At 39.3% G+C, this 22,532-nt stretch overlaps 1 protein-coding gene across 1 annotated transcript in view; it reads right to left on the reverse strand.

Annotated features, from left to right (window-relative positions):
* The window catches only part of P3h2 (prolyl 3-hydroxylase 2), a 193,273-nt gene that overhangs the window by 166,142 nt on the left and 4,599 nt on the right, over window positions 1–22,532 (reverse strand). Inside the window, exon 2 of the mRNA XM_008839688.3 lies at window positions 22,332–22,528. Coding sequence (XP_008837910.2) covers window positions 22,332–22,528 — 197 coding nt within the window. The remainder of the gene's footprint in view (window positions 1–22,331; window positions 22,529–22,532) is intronic.

The raw sequence follows: 22,532 nt of genomic DNA on the forward strand, positions 1-22,532 counted from the left end.
GTTGGAATGGACAGATTGATTTTGTCTTCAGGAGTTCCTACAGAGGTCCAATTCAGATGAGGATCAGATGCTCTCAGGCTTTCTCCTAAGGTCTGGATCCCTCCAGGAAAGATTTTGGCTTCAGGAATTTGGGGGTTGGACTGGCCTGGGAGCCAGGTCCAGGAAGGATGTTGGTTTAGGGCACCTGTTGGCCATGCCACCCAGAGATGCAAAGGCAGATGGGGGCGGGAAGTGGCCCTAAGGGCTCCTGGGTACTGCACTGAGGAGCTGGGTTGGTCTGGATGCAAAAGATCAGAAAGAGGAAAGGTCAGCCCCTGTGTCCAGGGAAGAAGCTGGCAGGTTGTGCAGCCCAGGGAAGCTGAAGGAGGTGTGGGCAGGATCAGGCCCAGAGGTCTCCTGGGGACCTGAGAAGGAGCTGGGTTGGTCTGGATACAAAGGATCAGGAAGCACTGGTAGTTCCCCATGTGTCTGGGGTGTCAAGATAAGGAATGGGTCAGGACCCAGGCTAGGAGGTGATATGGTTCAGGGAGATGGGATGGTGAATGAGGCTGGGGGAGTCAAGGTGCAGAGGGTGCAATTGACTTACCTGAGAGAGAGGCCTGTGGGTTGTGCAGTCCCCGGGAAGCAGAGGGAGGTGAGGGCCAAACTGCTGTAATCTTATACACCTGCTGTAGCTATTGAATGTGATGGCTGATTAGGAGTATTATCCAGTATTATCCACTTTGACAGAAAAGCTTTTTGGATGACTCCACATTTAGTTGTGCCACTGCTAGGCTTTCCTAGGTTCTTATTGGGAACAGTATTCTCATACCAGCTCCTCTTCAGGCTGTCCCAGCTCATTGAGCACAGGTGCCTGAAAGGGCCCAAGGATTTCCAAACACCAAACAGTGGAATGAATGGATTATAATATTCCTCTCCATAAGAAAATAAGTTTATTGCAATATAATCCATGTACCCAGACACTCAACTGCAGTTTACAATTCAGAGTGCTTGATATATTCATAGATATAATTGGTTTGTAACCAATTCTGCGAACTAATTATATAACTATTTTATCCTCCAAAGAAACACTTTCCACATCAGTCACTTTCAGAACTCCTGTGCTATTCAGCCTTTCTGTATTGTCCATTCTAGAAATTTCATACACGCAGTCATACAATAGATGGTTTTGTACAGCCAGATCTGGAATCTCTGTGTCTTGAGAATACCACATATGACAAACACAGCAGCAGCATTATGAAGGCCTTGAAATGGAAATTGATTTGCAGCTCCGTGTCTACAAAGTAATTCAAATCTGAACAGATGGCAGCTGGGACATTTTGGCAAGAACATTGGTTTTGAGTCTGGAGTCCTCTACTGAGTCATAGCTCTACCACACTCGGTGTCTGACTGAACACCTCTTTAAATCTTCCTCAAAGGGTTTGCATGAGGAACTGAAGATGTCTATGATAACTTATTTCACAAATTTCAAATTGATGCTAATGTGAGTGGTGATTATCTTATTACACACGCTAATGTTCACTCTTCACAAGCAAAGGATCAGTGAGGAGTGGAGCGTTGGGCCACCTAATTCACATTCTGAGTCACTGATGATTTAGACAGGAACTACGTGGAGTCTCACAAGGCTGATTCCTCCATTCACTTGAACATCATAACTAGTGATGCTGGTTTCCCACGCACAGTACAACAAAGAGGCCAGTGAGTGACTGACTCACACCCACAAATGAGCTACTTGCATACACACAAACACTCACAAACACAAAATCTCTCGCACATAAATTCATGTACAACTATGGGTATATCTGTTAGAAATTGAAAAGTATTAAGCCTTTTACTTAGCACAACGTGGGCTGACTCAGAACTCTTGTTGCAGGCTCACATACCTATTTTTTTGCCTCATGTATCACATTTAGAAAGTCTCATTTGAATGCTCAGTTCTTGTTCCTAGAATTCCCACACATTTCTAGATAATCCTGGGAAGTGGATGTTATCATAGGAATTCAAAGCAAGAAGTTGCAAATATTCTAACCACTGACCTTATCACACAGCACAGCTCTAAGTGCCGGTTTAAGCAGTTTCTACCCTACAAGCCCCATCCCCCAAGGATAAAGGCATTCATGTGTCTGGAATGCATTAAAGGAGGTCAGAGGCTTTAAGCATTTCAAGGACAAAAATAAACTATGTATGTTCTTTTATATCTATACTACTTGTATCTGATTTATGTAAAGCAGAAGATGTTGGGAAAAATTCTTTAAAGTCTATTAAGCTTTATAGCCAATATGGGTATTGTCATTGGTATAGTAGAAATGAGCAATTTAATGTTGTCAAAAAATGAAAAAAATAAATGTATCAGTTCATCAAAATAATGCTACAAGTAGCACGATTTTATAAATGATATAGTCTTAAATGAATGAGATATGCCCTGACATTCACATGATAGTTGTGACCACACTGAATATACTAAATAAGCTTTCTTCAGTCCTCACTGTGAATTTGTGTCATAAATCCATAGACCTAATTTTACAGAAAGGGAAGCTGAGTTTCAGAAATATTGATGACTTTTTCAGGGACCCGAATCAGTCTTAATACTTTATGAGCAGATTCTGCATAATTTACATCTCAAATGACAACTTTAAGATTGGATTAACCTCAGGCTTGTGCTTCAACATTAAAACTTAGGGTGAGTTTTGAAAATGACATTTGTCACAATCCTCTTTCGTTCATACAAGACAGACGATGAAATGCTAAAGAAACAATGGCAATAATGCCACCACCAACAGTTATGATTAGTGAGCACTTACCATAAACTGGTGCTACTCTATGTATAACTTGTATTTTCTAAAGAAACTCTCCCAGTACCAGTGCAAACTTTTTCACTTTCCCAGATGAGGAAACAAGCTCCGAGGCTTTGTGTAACTTCCCAAGATCATAAAGGTGCCATCTCATTATTTCTCTGTCAACTTTCAAAACACACCAATTATATATAGCTTATTGCGTGGACTATAACAATTTCACACTTAATCGGGGTTTGGCTGAGATTTAAAGATACAAATTTAAAATGTACCTTTTTATTTTAGTTTTTTGTTTTTTTGTTTTGTTTTGTTTTTTGTTTTGTTTTCTTTTGTTTTGTTTTTGAGATAGGGATTCCCTGTAACCCCAGCTAGCTTGGAACTCACTATGAAGACCAGACTGGCCTCGATCTCACAGAGCTCCACCTGCTTCTGCCTCTGAGAGCTGGGTTAAAGGCATTTTCCACCACACCTGGTTTAAAATGTATCCCTTTATTATTTTCATAGAAGTCCTATTGCATTCTTAATAATTATGACATTCTTAAATTCACACAAGCCTTTCACGGATGCAACTGAGTATCCTTTCATAGCCACCAATTAGTTATTGAGATGCACTTAATGCTTTTAGCTCTCTATATATGCACAACAATGCTTACTAAATTTGCAGTCTTAGTAGTATTGCTATAGATCATTATAGACTATTCTTAAAAACAGTACATGGTTCCTTAGTGAATCACTGAAGTCTGCTTATAAAGATAAAAATAGGAACAAGTCAACTTTTGTTGACAAATACAAATAAAGTACAAATAAAATACAAAGTATGAATAAAAGGGTATTGTGACAAAAGTAACTGCATTGAATACTATTGACTAGGGGCTTATTAAAAGCATCTCAAGTTTAGTATTATAATGACTGGAAAGCAAAAAGAATGAGCTTGTGACGGGATTCTATTTTCAAATGATACTGCAGGATATGATGTAACAATACAACAAACCCAATGGAGAAAGACTGTTACCATCCTCTGGTCATATTAAAAGATACTGCTCTACAGTTGGAGAAACTGCTGTAGAAAAAGCATATTGAAATATGAAATGACTTATTTATTTTTAACATCTAAACAGCATTCTTTTTTACTATGGAAGGTAAGATAAAAATATTTATCAAGATCAAACTGATGAACATAATTCAGTGACACTGACGAATTATTTATTGGAGGAAATTCTCTGCGAAGTATCAAAATATTTTGTATGCTGCAATTACTCCATTTTACAAATGGAATGGAGATGTAGCTCAGAGGCAGAGGACATATCTATCATGTACAAGGACCTAAGTTTAATCTTACTTCCAAAAAATGAAAATAGAAATGCCAAAGCACTACAGAAATTGTGGCATGTTATTATAAAATCAGAGTGAAAATGTCCCAACTCTTGGCATCTCACCCAACTTAGTATGATTAATCACGAATCCATCTACAAAGTTACTGTCTCTGTTAAAGAACTGTCCTTTAGGCATTATAATCAAGTACACGGAATGGTATTTCTAATTATTTAGATATTTTAAGATATTAATTCTTCAAAGAATCATAGGAAAATTGATATTCTGGAAAAATGGACATATCAAAGTCAATGAATATGTTTTGAACTTCTGCCAAGTGGCAAAACATAAACACTGATAACAGCCATGACTAGTGATTTAGATTTAATATGCATAAGAATTTAGAACTGAGGAAGCACTGATTATGGAATTTCTACATTTATCTGGGGTTAAAATGCTAGCATGAAAGTAATCATTACTTAGGAATGTTATTTTTCTAATTTCTAATCCAAATTGTTTTTCCATATAACATATTGGATGAACTGATACTGGAGTCTCATGCCTCTTGCCTTTGCCTACCGCCACACATAATCACTACACTTTAACTTGTTTAGTATTTCTGTAGTGCTAGAACAGAACTCAGGGCTGTGTACATGCTAAACAAGGGCTGTGTCCCCAGCTGAAGCCAGATCTTTCAATGTTGCCCAGAATGACCTCAGACTCTTAGACGAAAGTGATCCTCGTGCCTCAGCTTCTTAGACAGCTAAGATGCAGGTTCATGCCACCATCTCTCACTCTCAAGTCTTTGTTAATTATCCTACTGGAAAAAATGGACTGGGATGATCAAATACTTATTATTCATGAAGAATTAAATCACAGACTTAATTCCTAAGAAACCTCTTCCATGGATCTATGGCCAAGTAAAAAGGTTAGTTGATATCAATTTAATGAGCGTACTGAGGTTTTTTTCACACCTAGGCCACAGAGGTAGAAAAAAAGATCTTCTTAACAAACTTGTATGAGCTAAAACACAATCCAGTTGTCTACTAAGAAGCAGAAAGCCACTTAGTGGTTTAATTGACCAGAAGTTTTATTTGAGATCAGAGAGGCTTTGGGGGTCACTTTTTGTGATAAAATATTATTGTTAAATCCCAGTTAGAATTCTGGTATCAAATATATTCCAATTAGTATTGATCATCTTCATCAGCCCCACAATCATCATTATCACCATAAAAGATCTTTGAAGGTCTTCATGAAGACTTCTGGTCTTAAAAATGATGGACTGAATCAACTTTTCCCTAGACGTTCTCTTAAATACAGATAAAAATTCTGAACAAAACACAGCATGCAAACATAGAAAGAAGCCTAAAATAGGAAAGAAGACAGACTAGCTAGAGACTAGCATTTGAGAACCATAGAGCTAGATGCCTGGGTTTCCTTTTTGCCTCCATATATCTTAAACCGGTCTCTAAAAGTCTGCAACCTAGAAGTACTAGCAGAACAGATTAAAAGGCCTCCAAATATGCCCTCTCATGTCCAAGGACCAGAACAAGTTAGTCATGGCAGGAATTTGAAGACTTTGATATGCCAAAATAGCCAGTACATTCCAGCAAAATATCCTGAGGGGAATAAAGTGTCAACACACTCTGGTGTCACCATGGTGTCTAGAGAGCCTAGATTTCTAGTTACTCCTCTCCTGTGCCAGATTCTACTCATCCATCACCTCCTTCTTTACTCTCCTTCCTTGGATTTCTGCTTGGTCCTCTTGCCCTTGACTTCACTCTCCCATTGTGGGCTCCACTCTCCTTGGTGGGATCCATGTTCTTCCTGCCTTTGACTTCCACTCTCTTTCCTCTTCTCCCATGGTGATAGCAGGCACTCTACCCCCTTTCCAACTACAAAGTATGGGAAAATGTTTAAAGAAGAGACTGACAAGTACACTGTTTAAATATTGTTTCATAAAATTTTGTATCTTAATGTCTTTTAAATAAACAAGACTTAATTCCAGATTATTTAATAACATTCATTTGAATACTCTCGTGCACGCTATTACAGAGAGACATCCTAGCACTCCATATGTTAAATTGATCAGAATTAGCACCAGTAAAGGTTTAGGAGGTGAAACAGTGTTTCATCTCACACTTTGTAGATTGGCCTCTGAACAGTGTACATGTGAAGCACGCCAGAAGAGGAATGCTTATTCTTAGTGTATTCAAAAGGGAGTTATACACGCTTTGAATTCCATGTACATATGTACTGGTCAGTTATAGCAAATATAGCATTTAACTTAAAACTTCTGGTGCTGCTCTATAACCACAACTAAAACCACTTCAGAGACAGTTTCAGAAAGACTTGAGTAAGAAATCAAGAGTTCTGAGACTGATCACACAGACAGATCCTGCTGCCTCTCAGCGTTCTGTGGCTGTGGCTTCTGTATATGTTTTTAGGTCTTGGTTCTGTTTATACACTTTCTTTTATTGACTTTAGTTGATTACTTACAGGGAGTGTATTAGTGGCTCTGGTCTAAGGTTACAATAACCAGAATTTTTAAAAACAATATATAGAACTACAAGCCTTTCCAATTTGAAAAATTCTTTAATCATTCCATGTGTGGGATAAAAGAAATTTTCGAATCATGGAGTCTTGTTAGGTCCACATTAGAAAATTTCATCTATTTCAACATCACTCTAAATGCTTGAATGTTAAATGTGACCTCCCTATTAGGCACTTGACTGTTCATATTTGAAATTCTTCTCAGGCTTTCTATTACATCTAGAACAGCTGCTAGTGTTAGGCAGGGCTATAGTACTAGACCAGGAGCTTACTATGAACTTCTGTTACATGGCCCTAGTGCTTCAACTCTTTGACGTCACTAAGATCAAGACTGTCTTAGACTATCTTGTCTTAGCCTACTCACCTGGTTCAAAAACTTCTCATACACCATTGCTCTCAGTCTCCTATCTTTGTCTCTCTTGAATTAGGCCTATCCTATCTTATCATCTTAAAGTACCACAATGTTAAATATGACTGTGCCTTGTTTTCAAATGTTGCTTTAAATGACTTACTGTCCAAGGGTGAGGACTTAGTGTTGGATGCCCTGGAAACACTTTCTTTCCTATGACCTTTCAGGTTGCTTTTATCTTCTCTGCACTTCCCACTTCTTATATTGCTAGCACATCAATTTTTTTTCATAGGTACATTTTGGGATCCATGTGCCTGTGCACTGAAGAATTTGAGGCTCTCAAGTTGGAAGAAGTAGAAAAGTTCTTTAAATCACCCAATTCGGAGCTCCTTTGTCCAAAGGAGGCCCTCAAGAGCTACCAAGAACCCCGAGTGACAGAAATGGGAACAGAGCTTTGTTTCTTTATTCCTATACAATCTAATTTGAATTACCCTTCCATTGCCTACCTGTTACACAAGAAGGAGTGTCAGCCCCAATATCTGTGAGACTTGTTGATTCCCAAATCTAGGCTATCTCCCATGGGTACGTGAGCTTGAGCTTATTAACTTTTTTAAATAAATAACTTATTGAGAATTTCATACATGCATATAAGGTGTTTTGATCAAATCCATGCTCACTCCCTCCCCTCCAACTCCTCTCATATCTCCCCATCACTTTTTTCTGATAACTTCACGTACTCTTTCTTCTTGTTTGATTGATTTACTTATTTTTATGGGGCTTTTGACTACTCTAACCTTCCCCCCTCTGAAAATATTATAAAAATAATAGATAAAATCTCTTTGCACAGACATAAAAATCCCAAGCTCTTTGTGTCTGTGCAAAGAGATTTTATCTAGTACTATGAAGCAGAGAAGGTTTGAACAAAGTCCTACTTTATAAAAATGAAAAATAGAGGCCACAATCTGAAGAAAATTGTGAAGCAAATGATGAGAGACAGCCATGGGGAGGAGAAGGAAAGGATTTAACATGGCAAACTGTCCCTGGGCCCTAATAGGAGAAGTTTTCCAGTGTGGTGGTGAAGAAACTGATACAGGTGAGGTATTTGTCTTGTAAACAGGTCCAGATCTGCCTGTGTGTCTCCAAGTACTCTCTATCTACTGCATGTATAACCACCTCTTTACTGGTTTATATTTTGCCTAAATTAGTGTAAATCATGAAGAGGTTCCTCATCTCTCTTATAAGTCTACCCTCTGCCAGGAAGTTATGGTGCAAGGAGCAATCTTCTTTAAAATAACTCTTCACAAGAATCTCTTATATACAGTGAAGTATGTATGAGTAGCCCCATTTTCCAAATGGAAGACTCTTCCTAAATAGTTACAAGGTAGGACATTTTTTAGCTAAACATAGCTGATGCATAAACTCAAGTTGTAAAAAGGAATAAGAACCCAGGATTTTTGACCAGAAAAACCTGGGTCAAGATTTCAGATTGCAATTCAGCTCAGTACTAGTGGTGTCCTCTCAGTATGCATACTGTTTGATCTTTCAAATGTCAGTGTCTTTATTGCAAATGGAAGATGATACTAGAATCTTTATATTAAGGTTGTAAGAATACTATAAGAAAATTCATGTAAAGCTTATAACATATCTAAAGTAAATAATACTATTACCAATAAATTATAGTTATACAAATATCTGCCTCCAAGTTAAGTCTGGGTGTTTGTTTTCAAAGACTTTTTCTGTCTGTTGACCACTGTAAGTTCCTTTATAACCTGTTTTCCAAACAAACATACCAGGAAGGTAATCTGATGTGGTTTTCAGAGTCAGATGGTTGCTCTTGTGTTTCCTGTGGTCCAATTCTACATGAACACACATGAAATATTCTTTTATCAATATAATGAATTTTTTGATACATTCTGACCTTTTGAGGTTAAAAAAATCCAATTCCATGATTAGTTACAAAGTAGGGGACTTAGTATTGGAGAAATGGCTCAGTGATTAAGAGCACTGGCTGCAGTTACAGAGGACCCTGGTTCAGTTCCCAGTACCTAAATGGTGGCTAACAATCGTAACTCCAATTCCAGGGGATCTAAAGCCCTCTTTTGACCTTTGCAGGTATTGTATTACGTGGGTGCACTTACATACATGCAGGCAATACACTCTTTCATATAAAATAAAAGTAATAAACTATGTTTAAAATTTTAAAAAGCAGGGCACTCTATTCAGACCTGTTTCAGCAGTCTGCAGCCCAAGGTTTTCCTGTGGTCACCCTCTCACAGCATCTCTGTGTGAGAAGGCCCCTTAAGAAACATCTGGTCAGGAGAATTCAGTCTCTGGCCTGAGTGAAGCTTTAACTTTCTAATTTAGTGATCACAGGAATGTGGGTTCACCTTAAGTCATGCTAGAGAAATGGGTAGAATACCCATTGTATTAATGAGATAGTGAACTTACCCTCCAGGAAGCCACATCCCCTACTGCAGTGCTTTTGGACCTAGAATTCTCTCCTTTGCTAATCAGAGTTTTCTTAACACTTTGGGCTACCTCCCAACTTTGGGTTTCTTTAACGTTTTCTTCCTGCAAAGCTCCCCTTTTCACCCTTCCCTACCCTGCTAGCCTACTACATGTCACCTCCATTGATGCTCTAAACAGGCATGGGTTTTTTTCCTCTCTTCTCTCTCTCCCTGGGGCAGAGGCTGAGATTGCAGCTTGCCTGCCCTGACGATTTTCCTTTAAATGGTAATAAAATTGTCCTAAAGCTTCTGTTTGAGTCCATTTTTATTATTTTCTTTTACTGAATTAGACCAAGAGCCCTGAAGGGATGGGGCTGGTTTCCCTGGTTTCATGTGGACATGATGCAGTCTCCTTTTTTTTTTTTTTCTTTCCTTTCTACATAGCTTTCACAAACAGCTTCCTTTAATGTTTTCTCATTTTGTCCTTTCATCTGCTCTGTGTGTTAGGAAAATTTTTATTGTCATAGACACAGAAATTGAGAGTCAAAACATGTAATGGATAAAACATAAAAAGGAAAACAGCTCTATCTAGGATCCCAAGGAAATTTGAAAGGACATTTCCTTTAAGAATTTTTTAAAAATCACTAAAATAATAATTCACTTGAACTTAGTTTTGAGGTATTATAGTCTATAATTACAAAGACCAGTTAAATTCTCTAAAAGACATTATTTCATTTATTATGGTGTATTTTCTAATACTTAGAATGATACACCTTCTATCAAAAACAAATGACCCATCAATTTTATTTTTTAACTGTTGTATTCCTTTTATTTTATTTTACTTATTGAAGCAGGGTCCAGCCTACAGCTCGCAATCCTCCTGTCTCTGTCTCACAAACTTAGGAATTACAGAATTAAGCACTTTGCTCAGCCCGACTGTACTCTTTATTAAATTAATTATCCAAATTTTCTGTTCTCTCTGTTTCTAGTGAGTTTTCCCCCCCTTTTTCTTCTATGGACATGTTAAAATCCCTAGTATAGTTAACCATTATTTCTCATCTGCCATAATTTTTAAGTGTTTTCCATATCTAATTCCACAGCTTTCATATAAATTGTCAATGAATGTATAAATGTATTCCATACAGGAACAGTCCTGCCTCTCCTTTGAAGGGTTGGTGTCATAGCTGTAACACACATTTTGCTCTCAACAGGCTGAGGTCTGCTTGAAGGCGAGGAAAGCTGCTTACTCATTTTCCCAACTTCATGCCCCCCAAAGAAGGCTATACCTAAACAGTCTCAATAAATTCTTTAGTTGTTGACTGAGGAGGAAGTGTATGTTAATATAAATTAATAGCTAGCTTTTTAGGGGGGGATTCTTTCCCTTTGTTTATTTTTTGTCTAGAGGGAGAATTATGCCATTTGGTAAATATTCCAAGCTGTGCAAATGGAATCTCCCTGAGGAAAGCGCCTTCCTTCTCTTGAGAGAGAACCGACTCTCCTGGTCTGGGCTTCACCAGGGCAGAGGTGTCTCAGTAGAGTCTGGGCCTATGGTGAGACAGGACTGCAGGAAGACCAGCATCTGCTCCTGAGTTACTGGCTTTATCCCAGAGATGTGGATATTAGAGTATGCAACATCCACACGCTGTTTTTAACAGCCTCCTCTCAGTCCAGATATCCTGCTTGAACTTCAATTTGCTTTTCAATTTATTTCCTCATAATTTCTTTTATTTCACTTTTAAACTTTGTATCTTCTCTCTCTCCCCCACCTTCTCTCCCCATGCACACCCACATACATACCCAGACACATTTTTCCCCTTGGCTTCTTATTCCCAACTTGTATAAGCTGGCATTTGTCTATTTGGGTCAAGCTAATTTCTCAGACAATATGTCTAAACCCAAGAAACTTAAGGATTGCAGTGCGGTACTTTTAAATGACTAGGTTTGGACAATTTTGGAGATGAAGAAGAAAGACATCAGTTCTGGAGTTTAGAGTTCTTAACTAAGAGATGCTCATTTGTGTCACTAAAATATGCGCTGGGTCATGTTGGGATGTGAAGCAAAGGAAAGTCAGATGCTCTGGTCTTTTCTACAACGAGAACTAGGGCAGTCAGGCAGGACTATCCCTGGCAGGTCAATCCAGTGCTTTGTATCGAAGGGAGAAAGGCTATTTTTCCAATGAATTTCCTCTTGGCATGAAGCCAAGTTGCAGCCCAATTTTTTCATAAATATTATGATTCTTCAATGTCATCAAGTATGCACCTTAAGCTGTACGTTTCTAATTTTCATGTACAGTCATCTTGTATATGGCTAAGTGGTGATGTCATCAGGTCTCAGTCTGGGTGATCATGATCTCCAAAGAAAATTTTACAATGTACAGGAACATTTTCTGTTTGTCATACTGTTCAGAAGAAGTTTGGGTCACATTGCTACTGAAAACTATTATCTAAGGATGTTAGTGATGTTGCTCACCATCCTAAGATGTACAAGAAAGTATACCACAATGAATAATTACTCATCCCAATATGAATAACTCAAGGTTGAGACACTATGACTTATAAGTCTACTGACCTGAAAGCCTGTGGCTCCTACTGTTTAATTAAGCTCTTGCTAACCCAACAGAATCCATAATTGACTGTGAAATTGCTTGCCTCTGGTTGCATTTGTAAATGGCATGTATTAGAATCTGAGGCTAATCTAAGATTCAGTCTTAAAATATTAAGAAGCATTTTTTGTTTCACTGGGGAAAAAATTATATGGTCTATTGGATTAATCTTTTAATATCATAATTTGAGATTATCTTTACAAATAACCAAATCTGGCGATAAAGTAATTCTCTGTGTCCAGATCTTTATGTCTGTTGATTTCACCACGCAAGACTATTAACTTTTTTCAGAGTTAAAACTAAATATTTAGCATTCAAGTAAGAATAATAAAATCGGCCCCATCAACTTTCCTACATTTCTTTATTTTGTATTCATTTATTTTATTTTAGTGCATCTTTTACCTTTTTCCAACCCTTTTCAGAGTCTGGATGCAGTTTCACTGAAATCTCCAGTAGTGTTCTGGCCTTTTCACAAAAGCTGAACCTATTATTTTCAGATGATGAATTCCAGCAGGATCATTATGATAGCCTGAACTTCTGGAAATTCTGACGTTTTGGCTAGCTCCATTTCTGGCTCTTAATCCTCCATTTCTCTTCCAGAAAAGATTCTTTGCCTCACTCAATGTGGAACAGCACTGACCCAGGTGGTAGTGGTGAGTCTTCCCCAAAAGTAGGCCAAGAAGTAGGGCGAGCAATGCATCCGCACAGTGAAGCCCGGCTTTTCATTTCACAGATGCTCATTTAACAGATAGCATGAGTAAAATGCAATGTGTTTTGCTTTCATTTCCTACGGTCTGCCTCTTCAGTGTGTGTCCTGCAAACAGCATCAGCGGCAGGTGTCCCCACAGTGGGAGTCAGAGACCTTGGGTTTTAACTTTCCCATTAAACTTCTGGATTAATTTGAGCAACTCAAATCTCTTTGGAGACTGATTGCCCATTTGTAAAATAGAATGGCTGGAACTCTAACGTGTCATGAATGTGGCAGAGAGCTACTGCAGACAGGAGAGGAGATAAAGGAGACTGAGGAGGAATACCTTTGTCCACTCAGTTGACGGGCTCTACCTCAGCGTGTTCAGTAGAGGCGCTGCTGCAGTTACATAGAGCCTAGCTTCAGCACTATTAGAACAAGCTATTATTTTTTTTTTTTTACCATGGTCAAGTTATTTTATTACAAGGATTCAGGAATTGTACAACAAATGTAATAAAGAACATAAATAGAATCAAGGATAAAAATCACATGGTTATCTCAATAGAGTCAAGAAAGGCCTTTGATAAAATTCAACATCACTTCATGATAAAAATACCCTGAGGAGCCAGGTATACTGGCACACTTCTTTAATCCCAGCACTTAGAAGCCAGCCAGGACTACACATTAAGACACTGTCTCAAAAATATAAATCAAATGAACAAAGAAAAGGCAAAAAAAATGAAGTAATAACAACAACAAAAAGCCTGAAGAAATATGAACAAACCGAGCACACTTCAACATAAGACAGACTATACAATCAATCCATTGCCATGATCACACTGAATGGAAAAAATGCTGAGATCATTTTTCTAAACTCAGGATCAAGGTTAGGCTGTCCTCTTTCAACACCCTTATTTGCTGTAACTTAAAATTTTATCCACCGTGACTAGCACTAAAGTTAATACTAACAATGACAGTAAAAATCAACTCAAAATGGGTTAAACACTTGAATGCAAAGTGTGAAACTCTGAAACTACTAGAGGAAAACACAAATATATGAACAGGAAAGGAGAAGATCAAATCAACCTTGTTTGCAGATGACTTAATTCTTTTTCTTTTTCATTATAGCATTAACATGCTCAATAACAATTTCCAGAGCAAAGATGCATCTCTTTCAAAATTTGCTGTAAATTTTTAGGTTCACAGTTGAATTAATACAGTTATGTAATATTGAACTCAGTATAAACTCTATAAGACATAAAATTGAATGAGGTTTTATCCTTTAAAAAAAGATCTACATTTCATTTTAAAATATATTATTTCATACAGAAATATTCATTTTTAATGCTACTAACACAGTCATTTAGACAGGCATCTCTAACCTCTATATATCTGATTATTACTAGTCACAGTCAGTTACTTTCTGAGATCCTTGGCACCTGAGCATGGATATAAAGTCATCAGGTAGATTTCAATGGTAATGTTTTTCACCTCTACTAATTAATATGAAGCAAATATTTATGTTTCTTCCTCAAATATAACTCATTTTTTTATTGATTGATTTTTTGTGTGTATTTCATACAGAACATCCCAAACAATCTTATTCATTTATATACCCACATCCCAAATGGCACCCTCCCATAGCCCCCACCCCCCGCACTGGAGCCCATATACTCTGTCATTCCTGTTACTGTCCATTGTGTTGTCAGCGCCCCCAGCTGTTCCCCAATGCTTGTCCATCCACTGAATCTAGTCAGCCTATCTAGAGCTCCTTGTTTTAGGAAGATCAGCTCTTCTTCATCTAGCAGCAATCAGTTACCAATATTCCTTTAGATAAGATTGGGGTCTGAGGTTCATTTTCCCAGATCTATGCTAGGTTACTGTCTGGGGGTCTCTTGGGCCACCCTGGCCAACAACTCAAAGGCAGGTATCTCCTGTCTGGCATTGTTTCTTGTTATGTAGCCATTAGCTATACACATGGACTCTTAGAGAATTATATTGATCCCTTTAATCTTTTGTTACACTTTCCTTTTGGGTATTTAAGACCATACAGTTGACTAAGATAAACCAACTTATTTTTACTCGTAAGGTTGTTTGAGGATCTGTTCCTCAGGGATAACATAAGCTTGGGAGGAGCCCCTGGCTCCTTTCTTTTACCAGTTCCATCTATGTGAAGATAAGTCAAAGGTCCTACTTGACCATGGCTGGTTTCACTTGGAAGCATGGAGGAAATGTTTCCTCTGTGTTGACCCTCCTCTTTGTAGGCTGGACACTAGTTCAAGTCCATCTGGTGGGGTCTCCATTGCCTCCTTGATCAAGAGGACAGGTGATTCACCACAATTACAGGATATTTTGAGAGATGCTCATAGTCCCCTGGAGTTTAGTTGACCTAAGAGGGCAAGGAGCAAAAACTGTCCTTTATGTCCCTCTTACCAAATTATAGGCCTCAAAGTATGGCTTCAATATGGTTCCCTCTGGTTTTTTGAAAACCTAGCTAGGCATTATTTATCTCCCGCATTGTCTAACCTTTCCACCATGTTTTCCCCATTTAAAGTGCCCCCATTTTTCCCATTTCTCCCTTATTAATATCTTCCTCCTATGGTCACACCTCTCTTGAGCACCTTCTTTCCCCTTATCCCTAAGGTTCCTTGTATAACCCTCCCTTCACTCTCCCCTTAAAATAACCCAATTTTTATCCATATCTCCCCTATTAACACCTAGAACAAACTCATTTTAAGATTACTTCATCCATGAAGCCTATTTTCAGTTCTTCTTGCTCACCACTTGGATGTGACTTTTCCTTCTTCTAAATCTTCCTAAAGAGGTAGAACTTTAGGAAAAGGTCACCTAATTTGATTCTACCAGATACATGAACTCTCAGCAAGTAAGTGACAGCCTTTGTCTCAGAGTATCAGAACAGGAGGAACCTAAATAGTTAAGCTGATAAAAACACTTCAAATCACAGAAGCTTCCAGAGAGGGAGAGGAAAAAGAAAAAGGAGGAGGAAGAGGAGGAGGAGAGGGGGAGGGGGCAGGTTCAGTGGCTGGTGATTGTAAGTCACATAAAATACACAAAAAAGAATACAACAACTTGTTTGCAGAAATGCAACTTGTTTGATTACAGTTCCTAGGATTAGGTTACTTTCCTTATCATGAGTGGACTGGGTGAGATTCGTATAAAAATAATCCTCCTATTTCCATTGTGGTGGGCAGTTTACCTTGTGGGCCTTGTATTATAAGCCTATGTCATTTTAAATCCTATGTAGATGTGAAGGATGAGTACAGCTTACCAACAGTAGGCAAGGAAATGACACAGAGGTGGGAAGGAATCTTGGTTCTTGGATTCTATTCCTAGCTCTTCTGTTTCACTGCTTTCATCCTCAGCAGCTCTGTTCTTTCAGACTTTATTTTCCCATCTGTAAAATGGACAGTGGAGTACTAACACTGAACAAGTATGACAGGGGTAGCTGCAGAAAAATGGGGATCTGGAGGTTATCTTCCCATACTGAATACAACACACAAGGAAGAGAACTGAAAAAGAATTTGACAGGAGTTGCTTATGAGTGTTCATCTTGTTAAATAACAGGCTCTATGCTTCCCATTTTACTTGAACCCGACCTGTCTAACCCTACTCTCACCTTAACCCTCTCCTTTTCAGAGGTACCTTTATCATGTAGACCATTAGTAGGATCATAGAGGGTAGGGTCAAGGACAAACCAGGAGATAAGTACACTGGACAGACACTAGAGCAGAAGAGAGAGTACGGTCAAGTGAAACCAGCCTCTTCCGACAACAGCCTGCTGTCCTCTTTGTACTGAAAACAGAAGGTCACACACACCCAGCATACTCCGCAGAAGGCTGCCTCTAAGTCATCCATTTGGCAAGTGATGACCAGGCCTGGTAGAAATTACATAGTTAGGAAGTCAGACGGCAAGAAAGGATAAATGAATCAAAAGACAGAAGAAGAATTGCAGAAGAAAATGGAATGGAAAAAAAAGAGGAATTATTGTTCCTAATGAGAAACGCAAAATTTTCCACCAGACAACTGTGACTGTTGGCTGAGTGACTTGCGTACCATGTGAATGAAAATACAAGGTGGAGGGAGGGAGAGGAGCCTGGAAGGAGGTGCCTTGTGTCTGCTCTGCCTCTGAAGGCAACAGGGGTCAACACCAATCTCACTGCACCACTGATGATCCCAGTGGCCCTCAGAAGGCAGACATGCCTTTTATGTGGCGCTTAGAAAGTAGGACTCCTACATTCTGGGCCCATCTCCAATTCCTGGCTTTCCTTGATTTACCAATCTGGGGCCACTGATATCATGTGTTAAGGTGACAGAGATTGAGTTCTTCATGAACTTTGAGGGTCCATCAAACCAAAGCCTTTACAGTGCCAATGTTCACCAACCCTGCATTGCTAGATTTAGAATACATTTCTGGAATAAAATGATGAGCCTTTCTCTCACTCTTCTGTCCCTGCCCCCAGAACAGTTATTTGATTTAAAGATCTTCTCTTGGAGTCCCTCAGCTTTCAGATGTGTTATCCCAAAAGATCCAGTTTTCTCGACTACTTAACATTACAAAGGAACCATTGCTATACCAATTCCAATGAGCTTTTATTTTACATGAAGAAGTCCATCTTTCAGAATTTATCAAACCCCTCCCACAAGGCAAGCTAATATGTTAGCAAAAAGAACTCTACTTACTACCCCTTTAGAGTTTATAGATGAGCAAATGACATTACTGACAGAATCTTTTGATTCTCATAGATGAGTCCATTAAAAAAAAAAAAAAAAGAGGCAAGCAGTTTATTACTTTCCTCTATTATAATCTGTGATCAAATCCCTGATGGCCCAGGCTGAGTGGAGAGAACTTATAGGCAGTTGTTGCTCTGATTGGATTAAATTGCAAGCCCTGTGGTACTTAATATTTATGAGAATGGTGACCAGTCTTCAGAAGGATCAGCCCTGCTGTGGCTAACAGGCAGGACCTAGGGATGGCTAGACAATGAATTTCACAGCTTTCCTTCCTAAGAAATGGAACAGAGGCTGAGAAGATGACTACCACATTTTGATGATGCAAGCAGAAAAAGAAAAAAAAATAATTATTAGAAGGAAAGAGGAAAAAGGACTCATTTCCAGAGGCATAGTAACCAATATTTCAGATCAGGTACTCTAAGAACACAAAACTACCGTCCTAGTTGAAATTACCCAAAGACAACATGTACACATTCTATAAATACTTGAAAAAATACTTAAATATGGGGTCAGGACAAGGTTTTCTGAACAACAAGGTTCATGGACACAGTTGTCTGGTTTTCAGTTTCTCTTTGAAGCCTTCAGTCTAGAAAAAGAAAACAGCTATAAAGCAGACCAGGGGCAGGAAAATAACTTGAGCTTACCTTTACGTAAACCACAAATAGATTATTGTCAAGATAAGGGATTTTAAATGAATGGGGGTGGGTAACAGAACTGCCTAATTGTACAATCCCCACTCCTCTACCCCACTTAATCCTGGGAATAAAAACAAAGGTCAAACTACACAAAGCCTGAATTCAAGAACTGAACAAGCAGGAACAAGCTTGTTTCAAGTAAAGAAATAAACAAACAGCGCTAGTTTACTGCCAGTTTTTCTTAAATGGCTAGGAACAGTTGAAGAAAATAGATACAGAAAAGCCATTCCTGATGATCCAGGACACAGATAAGAGAAAATATCACTCTTACATTTGTTTAAACTCAAAAAAAGTTCCTAAAAACAGCCAAGCTGTGCCTAGGATTTTCTGAAGCACAGCTTTAAGTAACAAAAATTAAAGATAAGTTAGAAAAAGAAAAAAAAATCAAAGTGAAGGGAGTGTGGAGAGGGTTTAAAAAGGCAGAACTTCGAAATACAAAACAGTCAGAAGCCCAGTGAGTCAGTCCTCCTGTGGCCTTTCACTACAGTGACATTCAGAAAAACAAATACTTAATGTGGCAAACTGTCTTCCCTCTACTTTGAAATCTCCCTGAACAATATTTTATCTGTGTTGAGCTAAGGTAGTATTCATTCAACAAACAGATACTTGCATGGACTTCTACCAATCTTGTTTAAGATATTTACATGGTTGCTAATGACCCAAACTCTGGACCTTACATGGCTAATGTTAAGACACATTTTCATGCCCAGAGGGTAATGTGATAATTCTTTTAGTAAGCATCTATATCTGATAGTGTCTACTTTAGGGGATGCAAAAAGAACTCCTAATTTTTGATTTGGGAAGATAAGTGATAAAGGTTTTTGTTGTTGTTGTTGTTGTTGTTGTTGTTTCATTTTGTTTTGTTTTTCATTTAACAAACTAAAGGTAAAATGAAAAAAGAAAAAAGAAGCAGAAAATTCTCTGCTAGGAGTATTTAAAACAGCTACTGGGAGCTGTGGAGGGACAAGGTAGAACTCAAAAGATTCTACCCATTGTGTTGGGGTATTAAGGTCAGATAGTTACAATATCATCAAGTGAAGAGGAGGAGATATGTATTATCATAAGAATGATAAGGATGGATGCATCTGCAGTGTTTGCTGAGAATCAGACCTTGTTCCTGGTGTTTCACATCCCTCACCTCTGAAACTCAAACCAAGCAAGCAGATAGGAAATCACAGGTCAGGAAGCTGGTGCTGACAGACTTGATTCTCTCATTGTTTTCTATTCCACAGCCTAAAAGCTTCCCAGGAAGACTAAACAAGGCAAAGAGATCCAAAGTTTCAGGCATAGATAGACAGGAGAGTAAAAGGGAAGGGGAAGAGTGGCTGTGGATGCTGGATTAAAACATTCGTTTTATACAGTAGCAAAGGGAAACATCTACATGCTCTCACAAAGAACGTTACATCGATTACTGTTTCTTAGGTTTTAGGTTTTGAATGATGAATTGTGTCTTACAATCTAAAGTGATAAAAATCAAAAGGTGAAAGCATCTTGCTCTGCTTTTGCATACACACACACATACACACACACACACACACACACACACACACACACACATACACAGAGTGACTAGTAGTGCCTGGTGGAACTATGGCCTCTAACTATTCAGACATTTTTCCAGCCTACCAGGTCTCTAGAAAGATACTGCAGAGCAGACCTAAAGGGGAGGTTCTTTGAACCCATAGAACAAGGACCTGCCCATCCCTGGAGCTGTCCACATCTGACTTTATGGTACCGCATTCTGTGGCACTTAAGATCCTCCACAGCCTGTGGGCACAGCAAAGGCATACAGTCCATTAGCCTCTGAGCCCAGACAGACTCCCAGTTCTTTGCTCACTTTACCAAATCATGTTGATCTCTGATATTATGATGTGACATTCAGAAAAGTCATTTCCCTTTCTGAAAATCCTATTCTTCATCTATCAAAAGAGAAATTAAACTCCAAGGGTCTCAGAGTTTACAATTCTCAATTCCTCTTACTGTCCATCTCATTAATGAATGGGATTCCTTTATATTGGTAGCTCATTAGTCAAGATTTTAGAGGCTATACCTCCTGGGGATTGTGCAGTGCATACACCTCTTAGGTGGGAATGATTGCACTTCCGTAGCTATGAGAATCCTTGTGTTCTTCATTGAGTTAGATCTGGCCCAGGATTAGACTTGTAAGTGCTAACTAGACTGTACATGTCAGAAGCAATTCCGTAATACAAGCTACTACGACCACATCCAAGTACATGCAGGGAGCTTGCCATCCTGCTAGTGAATGAACTTCCCGGAATCCAAAGCTCTCACAGCTTAAGGATGGCCTTTTACTGTTTTAAAAGGTTTTGTCTTTTTTTTTAAAAATTTTTTTTTTTTTTGGCCAAATGGATGTGGTGGTGGTGGTGGTGGTGGTGGTAGTGGAGGGTATGGGTGTATATTTATGAGAAAATCTCTGGGAAGAAAAACCAAGGCTCACTCTACTTCTAATGTTTTCAGGGGTTACAAGGGAGAAAACAATAATGCATTCTTTAGATGTTAGCCAATTTCAACCATCGAAAACATATCTCCAAAGAGGTAAAAATATTTCCTTCTGCAGAGCTTATTAATTATGTGGATTCACGTTGACCAGTGAAAGGGGAAAGAAGAGCAGGAAGAGATGAGAGGCTGTAGGTACTTAGAAATACTTACTGGTGGATAGAAATGAATATATGAAGCCATATGTTTCTGAAAGAACATCTTAAACATCATTGGCTCCTCAGACAATACCCAGCAGTTCACTTACAGGAGTGTTTTATGTGTGACTTGTTCTTAGAACCAAGTCACTACAAAAATTTGAGGGCTCCTAAGCCTATGGCTTCATCTCCTTTGACAAACGGGACAGTCACGGAATGAGTGATAAATTTAATATTAAGTGAAACCAATGCAACTACAGAATCACAGTAACCCACATGCTTGAATTTGCCACAGGGTTCTCTCCAAAGGACTTAACATGAATATCCCTTCTCTCTTTCTTTCCTTTGTGAGAAAGGAAATCATTCCAAGATGTAACAGAACCATTAGCAAGATGGTCACTTCACATCAGACTCCTGAAAGGACCAGGCATAGTGAGCACACTTCAGGGTCTCTTCTGAACTAGCTTATGGTATCTTTGCTATTGGCTCCTCAAGGTCCCTTCTGACTGATTTCTGGAAGAACAGCAGAAACTGTGATGCTCGTCTAAAAGAAACCATAAGCCTTGGTAAACCAATCAGAAAGCATAATGGAACAGAATTTTGTCCTGGAGAGAATTCTGGCTTTCCCCTCATTTCTTGCCCCAGCCTAGTCAACTGTAGACACAGCGCACTGGAACTAAGTTTCCTCCTCAGTTGTGACTTCATGAACTCCTCCCACACCAGTAGAATAGACCGTAATATGTTGACTCAGAATGCCAGAAGGTGGAAAGAAAGTAGTTCCTAGTAAAACCGGTGACTGGGGGAGAGGGCTGAGGAATTCATTCTAAATTTTTTCAGGCAAAGCACCCAGTTAAGATCTTTAAAATTGTGGCTGTGGGAAATATGCCACACTGTATACCTCTTGACGCTAACCTCAAGGAAGTTAAATAGACACAAATAAGACCAGAAACCACTGGGCATCTATTGGAAAATAGCCCAGGACAATAAGAAGCCGGTACCAAAGAAAGCACTTGAGCAGATTGCCTCACAGCACCTTGAGCGCACTTTCTCCAGAACCTTTTAACTTTGCTCTTTACTAGCTGAAGAGGAATAAATTACTTTAGGATCACGTTTACTTTCAACTTTAGAAAGCTTTCTGTCAGTCTACAGAGAAAGGGCGCAGACGGCGGTGAGGGAAGAGACCAGTGGAATGCACACTGGACTGTGTCTAGAAAGGTCAAGAAGAGAATAGAGCGGCTAGGTGGACCAGTGAAGGGCACTTTTAACACTGACTTATCAGTACAGCCCACTTTCTGAAAGAGAAGGTGATACTGAGACAGAGAAAAGGACCTGTCCGGGTTCATTTAGTGCAGTCCACAGAGCTTGGGCCACTTGGCATCTACGTTCACACACAGGAGACCCAGTCTGCGGGGCCGCAGGGCAGAGCGATGCTCGGATGACCCAGCCTTCGCCAGAGCAGGGTGTGGGGGCAGGAGGGAGCTCCGGTACCTTGACGTAGGCCCGCTGCAGGTAGTTGTAGGGCACTCTGCGCTGGAAGTCGCTGCGCACATCCTCGCTGACGCGGTGCCGGGACGCGGGGCCGCCCAGGCGCTGGCTCTGGCAGCTGCGGGAGCAGCGCGCCCGCTCCAGCAGCGCGCGGAAGAATGGCAGCTCGGCTCCGTGGCCCGCGCCTGGGGGCGCGAGCGGGCG

Source organism: Nannospalax galili, unplaced genomic scaffold, assembly GCF_000622305.1.
Source record: "Nannospalax galili isolate Female #2095 unplaced genomic scaffold, S.galili_v1.0 scaffold559, whole genome shotgun sequence".
NCBI lineage: Eukaryota > Metazoa > Chordata > Mammalia > Rodentia > Spalacidae > Nannospalax > Nannospalax galili.